General features: G+C 48.3%; 1 protein-coding gene across 2 annotated transcripts in view; it reads right to left on the bottom strand.

The window, feature by feature from the left end:
• Window positions 1-1546: 1546 nt before the first annotated feature.
• Window positions 1547-12740, bottom strand: part of CDase (neutral ceramidase) — a 223570-nt gene continuing 212376 nt past the window's right edge. For both annotated transcript variants that reach the window (XM_071674776.1, XM_071674777.1), the window contains exons 13-15: window positions 7173-7288; window positions 6831-6999; window positions 1547-1783 (exon numbers count right to left, since the gene is read on the bottom strand). In XM_071674776.1, the coding sequence (XP_071530877.1) occupies window positions 1688-1783; window positions 6831-6999; window positions 7173-7288 (381 nt within the window). In that variant the 3' untranslated portion in view covers window positions 1547-1687. The remainder of the gene's footprint in view (window positions 1784-6830; window positions 7000-7172; window positions 7289-12740) is intronic.

The raw sequence follows: 12740 nt of genomic DNA, 5'->3' as shown, positions 1-12740 counted from the left end.
TTCGGCGGTTCAGTAACTCCACCTCTTGACCCAATGGACGGATATTCTTAGTGTTACTCTAACATCAACTTTATCTTGAAAACCTCACATTACGGAGATAGTTACATCTGCCTCTTAGAAACTGGGTGTCCTGTTTAGATGTCGAAATGTCTTTTCCTCCGAACAATTGTTCTAACTGTACAAAGGAACGATCCGTCCTTATATGGAGTACTACATCACATCTGGGATGGTTCTAGCTCTTCATCCTTTTTTGACAGAGTTAAATCGAAAGCTGTCCAACTTATAAAGTCTCCCAGGCTAACTTCAAAACTTAACCCACTTGTCCTGTGTATCAGTTGGTTCATTTTCCCTCTTTTATAGGTATTATTTTGGTTTTTGTTCCCAAGAGCTGGCTGCCTGTATCCCCCCAACATTAGCTAAGCCACACAATACTCAGCAAGCTGCTGCGTCACATGATTGCTGTGTGGCCATCGGCAACTGAAGGGTAGACTGTTTTGATGAATGTTTCTTTCTATACACCTTGAAGCTTTGGAACAATCTGCCCTCTCATGTCTTTCCCACTAAGTGTAACTTGGCACATTCTAAAGGACATTTTGACTTGCTCCAGAATTCGTAAATACTTTCCCTGGTCTCATCTTTTTTCCCTTTCATTAACGTCTCTATTTTGTAATTAAGGCCCGGCCTTAATGTGGACTATGGTCTACGACTGCAGCCTTCAATGTAAGAAAAAAAAAAAAAAGCATTTTAGCTTGTATGCATGAGTAGGGACAGCAGCAGACGAAGACAGAAAACATTGGTATTTGGGAGACAAATCTACAAGTCAGATGATGTTAACATTTGGACATTCAAGATCTTAGAGACATGGAATATATGTGTTGGTGTCGGAATAAGCACAAGTTCCTTCTCTGAAGCGAAGTTATGAATGAAGATTATCGTTGGAAGAGTTAAAGTGAACACTAGAGACATCATCAGGTACATGAACTTCCGAACGAAGTAAGACTTCAGTGAAGGTGCTGGACGGAGGGTGTCCACCTGAGGAAAGACAAGCAGAAAGACCGCAAATGTTAGTTAATTTATGGAAACAAGTGAGATGCAGGAGAGGGGCAAGGTTCATGAGAAGTGCCAGTACTGCTGCAGCTGCTGCAGGAGCGCTCCTACCCGCTGGCAGCAGAAACAGACGAGGCTTGGGAGCTACCTGGCATCCTCCACCTGCATCTGGGGACCATACATTTGTTGGACTCTTCAAGGCTCAGATGTGGAGGATCACGACGAGAAAAGGAAGGGGGAAGAAAGAGGAACTATAGAATGAGTAAATATGTTTATGATGCGTGTGTAGGGAGATGATGAGGGCAGCCTGGTTGTTTATCTTCCATGATACAGAGGGAAGGTGTGTCCAGAACTAACTCGACGAACACATATAAGAGCCACTGACTTTATTCTCAGTTACTGAGGCTGTGAGAGGGGCAGAGATCTCTCTTCCGGCAGGGTCAGTATCAGTAACTTTATAAAGACATTTACAAAATAAAGGATAATAAAGGAAATAATATATATATGAATAACTTTATTACTCTTACTTTGGCACTACAGGTCCAGGGGGCACAGCAGCTGAGGTGTGTAGTGGCCGTGTGATGCAGCCACTACCTCTGGGCGGGTGTGTGTCAGACCCATGGTTGGGCTGACGGACGGCTCACGCACCGAACATCTTGCTCCACCATGACTGGCTGGAGGAGACGTCCACCTCGCGCTCCACCTTGTTCCCCTCCTCAGCTGGGGCCGTCACCACCTGGGTCGTGGACAAAAGCCGGTGTTAACACCTGGTTCCCTACACTATGTCCACTACTCTCTACGTGTGGTTTCGTCCTACATGGCGTGGGAAGATTACTGACAGTGTTACAGTCCACATCTTGTGCAGTCACCGCCCACACCCCTCATGTGACTCTCCAAGTAACCCGGAGTCCTTCACCTGCCTGAGGACCCCAGTGTATCACCTCTATCCTCACCGTCCCCTGCAGAGAAGCTTGGCAGCTGCCAAGTGTTCTGCCTCCAGGATACATTCTTCGAGGAGTTTAGGTTCACAAGCGGTGCATCTGGCACCAAGGACCTGCTAATATCCGAGATGTATCGTAAGGCAATGTGTATGAGAGCGTGAGCACTGGGGAATTAACAGTTATAAACCTAAACTTGTGACTGGTTCACAGTCAGGTCACATTATCCTGACACCATAACAGCAACATGAAACACACAGCATCACATGACACACTTGGAACAATGGCTGACCCAGAACAGAAGGTCTGCCCCATACCACGAGTCTTCCTTCACTCTTAACCCCAGAATGACATTAATCCAGGCCAGACCTTCCGCTCACCTTACATGGCCAGTCTCTCCCACTGAACCAAACACCAGTCATTGCAAGCATCATATACAACATACATGACATTACTCGTCAGTAACATCAACACAGAAGCAACACACACACACACACTAAACACCTCCAGAACACTAACTGGTACCAGAGTTTGGACAAGAAATATAATCCTTCAACATCTTTTAAGAACAATTAATTCTCTCCAGTTTAAACTATGTCTCGCCGGCCTGTTCTTCCACACTAACAAAAGTATATATAAAACCACACAAAACAGAGCACTCACAACTGGCTACCTAGCAACCATCAAACACTCAAACACCTTCACAAGGAAACAAAATCCTCACCAGTACCCTCCCACCTGAACATGCTAAACGCTCAGTTCTCTGCCACAGCACCTAGACCCCTCCGAGCCACACTACTTTTACCACCATCACCCACGTACAAACGCAAGCTTACTCCAGCCTCACACTTCACTAACCTCTACCCACAGATCCCCAACCTCCAGCAAATATAACATTGACCAAACACGTCAATACCGACAAGCACTAATCAGCCGACCTCCCAACTCAGTCTTAAACTCGACCCCCTCACAACAGCCCACAACACAATACCCACCACAACACCCACCAGACACCACAGGAGTCTCATACTCTCCTGCCTGGACATCACCACAACACTACAACACAGTTTCACCATGTATCACAACCCTTCCTGCATCTCATACCACGACCATAAACATGACACCTAACACGTACGACTGAACTGCCTTACACTCTCAACACGTAGACGTACACACAGCACGTAGACGTACACACAGCACGTAGACGTACACACAGCACGTAGACGTACACACAGCACGAAGACGTACACACAGCACGTAGACGTACACACAGCACGTAGACGTACGCACAACACGTAGACGTACACAAAACACGTAAACGTACACACAGTACGTAGACGCACACATAGCACTCTCTTTCCCCCGCCATTGTTCCCTCATTTTTTTTTTTCGAAAATCTCTTCAAACCTTCACACTCGCCTCCACAACAATGTGATCAGAAATTCCATCCAAAAGTTTGTCTTTTACACGCCTATCAACTGATATGTACTCCAGTAATGCACGATGACCATCTCTCCTACTCACACACGTATACATGTGTATGTTCCTCTTTTTAAATCAGGTATTCCCTATCACCACTCATTTTTCAGCACACAATCCCATAAGTTGTTCACAATTTCTATACATAATACTGAATTATACATATATATATATATATATATATATATATATATATATATATATATATATATATATATATATACTACCTCGCAAACGCGGGAGACAGCGACAAAGTATAATAAAAAAAATAAATATAATATATATATATATATATATATATATATATATATATATATATATATATATATATATATATATATATATATATTCCTATGAGTCCACGGGGAAAATGAAACACGAAAAGTTCCCAAATGCACTTTCGTGTAATAATCACGCACAAAATTGTGATCCTTTCCAATATATATATATATATATATATATATATATATATATATATATATATATATATATATATATATATATATATATATATATCATTTCTTATTATACTTAACCGCCGTCTCCCGTGTTTGCGAGGTAGCGCAAGAAAAGAGACTAGGAATGGCTCAACCCACCCACGTACACATGTATGTACATAAACGCTCACCCACGCACATATACATACATATACATTTTCAACGTATACATCATATACATACTCAGACATACAATATACATCTGTACATATCCATACTTGCTGCCTTCATCCATTCTCGTCGCCGCCCCGCCACACACAAAATAGCATCTCCCCCCCCACCCCCCACACACCTCACCCCACCTCCAGCGAGGCAGCGCCAGAAACAGACAACAAAGGCCACATTTGTCTACACTCAGTCTCTGGCTGTCATGTGTAATGCATTGAAACCACAGCTCCCTTTCCACATCCAGGCTCCACACACCTTTCCATGGTTAACCCCAGACGCTTCACATGCCCTGGTTCAATCCATTGACAGCACGTCAACCCCACTATACCATATCGTTCCAATTTACTCTATTCCTTGCACTCCTTTCACCCTCCAGTATGTTCAGGCCCCGATCACTCAAAATATTTTTCACTCCATCCTTCCACCTCTAATTTGGTCTCCCACTTCTCGTTCCCTCCACCTCTGACTCATATATCCTCTTTGTCAATCTGTCCTCACTCATTCTCTCCATGTGTCCAAACTATTTCAACACACCCTCTTCTGCTCTCTCAACCACACTCGTTTTATTATCACAATTTCTCTTACCCTTTCACTATCTACTCGATCAAGTCACCTCACACCACATATTGTCTTCAAACATTTCATTTCCAACACATCCACCCTCCTGCGCACAACCCTATCTATAGCCCATGCCTCACAACTATATAGCATTGTTGGAATCACTATTCCTTTAAACATACCCATTTTTGCTCTCCGAGATAACGCTCTTACCTTTTACACATTCTTCAACGCTCCCAAAACCTTCGCTCCTTTCTTCACCCTGTGACTCACTTCCGCTTCCATGGTTCCATCCGCTGCAAAGTCCACTCCCAGATATCTAAAACACTTCACTTCCTCCAGTTTTTCTCCATTCAAACTTACCTCCCAATAACTTGTCCCTCAACCCTACAGAACCTAATAACCTTGCTCTTATTCACATTTACTCGCAACTTTCTTCCTTCACACACTTTACCAAACTCAGTCACCGACTTCTGCAGTTTCTCATCCGAATCAGCCACCAGCGCTGTATCATCAGCGAACAACAACTGACTCACTTCCCAAGCTCTCTCATCTACAGCAGACTGCATACTTGCCCCTCTCTCCAAAACTCTTGCATTCACCTCCCTAACAACCCCAACCATAACAAATTAAACAACCATGGAGACATCACGTATCCCCGCCGCAAACTGACATTCACTGGGAACCAATCACTTTCCTCTTTTCCTACTCGTACACATGCCTTACATCACTGCTTCTATCTGGAAAAATATTTGGGAGAGTATTGATTGAGAAGGTAAAAGCATGTACGGAGCACTTGAATGGAAAGAAGCAGTGCGGTTTCAGAAGTGGTAGAGGATGTGTGGATCAGGTGTTTGCTTTAAACAATACCAACTGCTTTTGCAGCAATCAACCTTGTATCAATGTCCCACAGTGTCATCCGTTCTCCTTAACTCCCTAACACTTCACAATTCTTCCTTATGTCTACTCTAAGGCTCTCAAACACATCACAAAACAAACATGAAAGTCTCATCTTTTCCCCTGAGGAGAAAGAACTGCCTCATACAAATGGGACGGCAGGTGAAATCTAGCGTTGCACTGAGGCGACCTGGGAGTTTCTGGAGACACGTCCGCTCGCGACAGAGGCAAGACCTCGACTGGACAGAGTGGTATATGGCTGAACACTAGCTCGGGTATGGGACATATATCTAGAAAGAGGTTTGCTGTCTGGGTTGACATACAACATACTCCAGTATACTGTCTTAACCGAACAACTCTAGTATACTGAGTAGTCTAACGACCCCATTATACTGTCTACATCAAACGACCCGACTATACTGTCTACATCGAACGACCCCAGTTTACTGTTTACATCAAACGACTCCACTATACTGTTTACATCAAACGACCCCACTATACTGTTTACATGAAACGACTCCACTATACTGTTTACATGAAACGACTCCACTATACTGTTTACATCAAACGACCCCACTATACTGTTTACATGAAACGACTCCACTATACTATTTACATGAAACGACTCCACTATACTGTTTACATGAAACGATCCCACTATACTGTTTACATGAAACGACTCCACTATACTGTTTACATCAAACGACCCCACTATACTGTTTACATGAAACGACTCCACTATACTGTTTACATGAAACGACTCCACTATACTGTTTACATCAAACGTCCCCACTATACTGTTTACATGAAACGACTCCACTATACTGTTTACATCAAACGATCCCACTATACTGTTTACATCAAACGACCCCAGTTTACTGTTTACATCAAACGACCCCACTATACTGTTTACATCAAACGACCCGACTATACTGTCTACATCGAACGACTCCACTATACTGTTTACATCAAACGACCCCTCTATACTGTTTACATCAAAAGACCCCACTATACTGTTTACATGAAACGACCCCACTGTATTGTTTACATCAAACGACTCCATTATACTGTTTACGTCAAACGATCCTACTATACTGTTTACATCAAACGATTGGAAAGATGCTAGTAATGGTGACTAAATCAAACGACCCCAGTGTGACGTGTACATCCAGCAATCAAACTACCACAGGCTAGCCTGTACATCAGAGGACCCCAGCAGGAGCGAGGTGTGGAGGGCGGGACTAACCTTGAAGGGGTGGGAGACGCCGTGGTAAGGGAAGACGCCTCTGAAGAGCGTCTTGTGGTGTCCTGAGTGGGTGATGCGGTAGGTGCCGTCGGGGGTGTCCGCTGGGATGTCCCACTTGACGGAGGCCACACTCGTCCCCAGCAACGATGACACACGATCCCAGATGAACCTGTGGGATGAGAGAGTGGCCCATGACACAGCCACACGCCACACAGGAGCCACGACAGACAGTGTAAACAGCACACTGTGGTATGGCATGCTCTGTCTCTATATATATTCAATCAATCATCAGACAGTCTGGTCGTGAGGGAGGGCTGGTGTGAGGAGGGCGGGGAGCCATACCTGGTCTGCCAGCTGGCGTCAGTGGCCACCACCTGCCAGTGTCCCGTCTCGTTCTGCCGCTCCACCGTCAGGAAGGAGCCGCCCAGCTGCACGTCGTTCCTTGGGTGACCCGACACCTGCAACGTACACAGCTTACAGCCCCGGGCCAGGCTGGGCCACACCAGGGGGGCCAGGCCGGGCCACACCAGGGTGGCCAGGCCGGGCCACACCAGGGGGGCCAGGCCGGGCCACACTAGGGGGGACAGGCCGGGCCACACAAGGGGGGCCAGGCCGGGCCACACCAGGGGGGACAGGCCGGGCCACACCAGGGGGGCCAGGCCGGGCCACACCAGGGGGGCCAGGCCGGGCCACACCAGGGGCTAATCCGGGTCACACCAGGGGCCGGGCAGGGCCATGTCACACCACAAGACACCTAACAAACACCTGGACGAATGGTAACTTGCCAGATGAAGACCACTACCAGCACCACAACTACCACACCACCACTACCAGCACCACAACTACCACACCACCACTACCAGCACCACAACTACCACACCATCACTACCAGCACCACAACTACCACACCATCACTACCAGCACCACAACTACCACACCACCACTACCAGCACCACAACTACCACACCATCACTACCAGCACCACAACTACCACACCATCACTACCAGCACCACAACTACCACACCACCACTACCAGCACCACAACTACCACACCACCACTACCAGCACCACAACTACCACACCACCACTACCAGCACCACAACTACCACACCACCACTACCAGCACCACAACTACCACACCACCACTACCAGCACCACAACTACCACACCACCACTACCAGCACCACAACTACCACACCACCACTACCAGCACCACAACTACCACACCACCACTACCAGCACCACACTACCACACCACCACTACCAGCACCACAACTACCACACCACACTACCAGCACCACAACTACCACACCACCACTACCAGCACCACAACTACCACACCACCACTACCAGCACCACAACTACCACACCATCACTACCAGCACCACAACTACCACACCACCACTACCAGCACCACAACTACCACACCACCACTACCAGCACCACAACTACCACACCACCACTACCAGCACCACAACTACCACACCACACTACCAGCACCACAACTACACACCACCACTACCAGCACCACAACTACCACACCACCACTACCAGCACCACAACTACCACACCACCACTACCAGCACCACAACTACCACACCATCACTACCAGCACCACAACTACCACACCATCACTACCAGCACCACAACTACCACACCACCACTACCAGCACCACAACTACCACACCATCACTACCAGCACCACAACTACCACACCACCACTACCAGCACCACAACTACCACACCACCACCAAGCACAACTACCACACCATCACTACCAGCACCACAACTACCACACCACCACTACCAGCACCACAACTACCACACCACCACTACCAGCACCACAACTACCACACCACCACTACCAGCACCACAACTACCACACCACCACTACCAGCACCACAACTACCACACCACTACTACCAGCACCACAACTACCACACCACCACTACCAGCACCACAACTACCACACCACCACTACCAGCACCACAACTACCACACCATCACTACCAGCACCACAACTACCACACCATCACTACCAGCACCACAACTACCACACCACCACTACCAGCACCACAACTACCACACCACCACTACCAGCACCACAACTACCACACCACCACTACCAGCACCACAACTACCACACCATCACTACCAGCACCACAACTACCACACCACCACTACCAGCACCACAACTACCACACCACCACTACCAGCACCACAACTACCACACCATCACTACCAGCACCACAACTACCACACCACCACTACCAGCACCACAACTACCACACCACCACTACCAGCACCACAACTACCACACCACCACTACCAGCACCACACTACCACACCACCACTACCAGCACCACAACTACCACACCACCACTACCAGCACCACAACTACCACACCACCACTACCAGCACCACAACTACCACACCACAACTACCACACCACCACTACCAGCACCACAACTACCACACCACCACTACCAGCACCACAACTACCACACCACCACTACCAGCACCACAACTACCACACCACCACTACCAGCACCACAACTACCACACCACCACTACCAGCACCACAACTACCACACCACCACTACCAGCACCACAACTACCACACCACCACTACCAGCACCACAACTACCACACCACCACTACCAGCACCACAACTACCACACCACCACTACCAGCACCACAACTACCACACCACCACTACCAGCACCACAACTACCACACCACCACTACCAGCACCACAACTACCACACCACCACTACCAGCACCACAACTACCACACCACCACTACCACACCACACTACCACGACCACAACTACACACCACAACTACCACACCACCACTACCAGCACCACAACTACCACACCACACTACCAGCACCACAACTACCTACACCACCACTACAGCACCACAACTACCACACCACCACTACCACACCACAACTACCACACCACCACCACCACTACCAGCACCACAACTACCACACCACCACTACCAGCACCACAACTACCACACCACCACTACCAGCACCACAACTACCACAACCACCACTACCAGCACCCAACTACCACACCACTACAACCGCACCACAACTACCACACCACTCACTACCAGCACCACAACTACCACACCACCACTACCAGCACCACAACTACCACACCACCAATACCAGCACCACAACTACCACACCATCCACTACCAGCACCACAACTACCACACCACAACTACCACACCACCTCTACCAGCACCACACCTACCACACCACCACTACCAGCACCAACAACTACCACACCACCACAACCAGCACCACAACTACCACCACACACTACCACACCACCACTACAGCACCACAACTACCACACCACCACTACCAGCACCACAACTACCACACCACTATATCAGCACCACAACTACCACACCACCACTACCAGCACCACAACTACCACACCACCACTACCAGCACCACAACTACCACACCACCACTAAAAGCACCACAACTACCACACCACCACTAAAAGCAACACAACTACCACACCACCACTATCAGCACCACAACTACCACACCATCACTACCAGTACCACCACCACACCATCACTACCAGCACCACAACTACCACACCACCACTAAAAGCACCACAACTACCACACCACCACTATCAGCACCACAACTACCACACCATCACTACCAGTACCACCACCACACCACAACTACCAGTACCACCACCAGGACACATTAATGACTGGGTCAGGACACATTAATGACTGGGTCAGGACACATTAATGACTGGGTCAGGACACAGTAATGACCGGGTAAGGACACACTGATTGGGTCAGGACACATTAATGACTGGGTCAGGACACATTAATGACTGGGTCAGGACACATTAATGACTGGGTCAGGACACATTAATGACTTGGTCAGGACACATTAATGACTGGGTCAGGACACAGTAATGACCGGGTCAGTACACAGTAATGACTGGGTCAGGACACACTAATTGGGTCAGGACACATTAATGACTGGGTCAGGACACAGTAATGACCGGGTCAGTACACAGTAATGACCGGGTCAGGACACACTAATTGGGTCAGGACACATTAATGACTGGGTCAGGACACAGTAATGACCGGGTCAGTACACAGTAATGACCGGGTCAGGACACACTAATTGGGTCAGGACACATTAATGACTGGGTCAGGACACATTAATGACTGGGTCAGGACACATTAATGACTGGGTCAGGACACATTAATGACTGGGTCAGGACACAGTAATGACCGGGTCAGTACACAGTAATGACCGGGTCAGGACACACTAATTGGGTCAAGACACATTAATGACTGGGTCAGGACACATTAATGACTGGGTCAGGACACATTAATGACTGGGTCAGGACACATTAATGACTGGGTCAGGACACAGTAATGACCGGGTCAGTACACAGTAATGACCGGGTCAGGACACACTAATTGGGTCAGGACACATTAATGACTGGGTCAGGACACAGTAATGACCGGGTCAGTACACAGTAATGACCGGGTCAGTACACAGTAATGACCGGGTCAGTACACAGTAATGACCGGGTCAGTACACAGTAATGACCGGGTCAGTACACAGTAATGACCGGGTCAGTACACAGTAATGACCGGGTCAGTACACAGTAATGACCGGGTCAGGACACACTAATTGGGTCAGGACACATTAATGACTGGGTCAGGACACAGTAATGACCGGGTCAGTACACAGTAATGACCGGGTCAGTACACAGTAATGACCGGGTCAGTACACAGTAATGACCGGGTCAGGACACACTAATTGGGTCAGGACACATTAATGACTGGGTCAGGACACAGTAATGACCGGGTCAGGACACAGTAATGACCGGGTCAGTATACAGTAATGACCGGGTCAGGACACAGTAATGACCGGGTCAGGACACAGTAATGACCATGATCATGGTTACAGTGGTGTGTCAGTAAGCCGGGGTGGTGGCAGGAGGGAGGAGGCTGAGGGTAGGGCCAGATGTGCTAGTGTTCACACGAGACAGGAAATTCATTCGTTAAACTGATCAGACGTTACCAGGAACACGTAAGGTGGCTCACGAGAGAGAGAGAGAGAGAGAGAGAGAGAGAGAGAGAGAGAGAGAGAGAGAGAGAGAGAGAGAGAGAGAGAGAGAGAGAGGTCCTCCGGGACTCCGTCTGCAAGTGGCACCACTGCGTCGCCGGGGACAGTGTTGCATCATGGTCATGGGACGGCAGGGAGCAGTGTCGCCACACAGCTCGGCCCTCAAAAGCCCACTTGCAGGCCACCCGAGGCTCAGCCTGGACGCTGCACCAGCCCAATACAGAGGTCTTGCGGTGGCGTAATACCTGGATATCATTCTTCATTTTCTTTTATATTTGTTCGTCGTGTCCCGCGTTTGGGAAGTAGCGCCATGAGAAGACAGGCCACATTTGCTCACATCCATTCTCAAGCCGTCATGTGCAATGTACCAAAACCACACCCCTTTATCCACGACCAGACCCCACAGACCTTCCCATGGTTTACTCCAGCCGCTTCACATTCCCTGGATCAGTCGCCCTCTGTAGACACCACATAGTACCGAGTCACCCTGTACCATGCACGCCTCTCACCCTCCTGCATGTTCAGGCCCCCATCACTCAGTATCATTGTCACTCCAGCATTCCACCTCCAATTTGGTCTCCCGCTTCTCCTTCTTCCCTCCACTTCTGACACACATATATTCTCTCTGACAATCTTTCCTCACTCATTCTCTCCATGTGTCCAGACCATTTCAACACACCCTCTTCTGCTCTCTTAACCACATTCTTTTCATTACCGCACATCTCACCCTTTTATAACTATCTCGATCAAACCACCTCACACTACACAC

This window comes from Panulirus ornatus, chromosome 20, assembly GCF_036320965.1.
Source record: "Panulirus ornatus isolate Po-2019 chromosome 20, ASM3632096v1, whole genome shotgun sequence".
Taxonomy (NCBI): Eukaryota; Metazoa; Arthropoda; class Malacostraca; order Decapoda; family Palinuridae; genus Panulirus; species Panulirus ornatus.
Note: the sequence above shows the minus strand (reverse complement) of the source record. Positions and strands in the feature narration are given on the sequence as shown.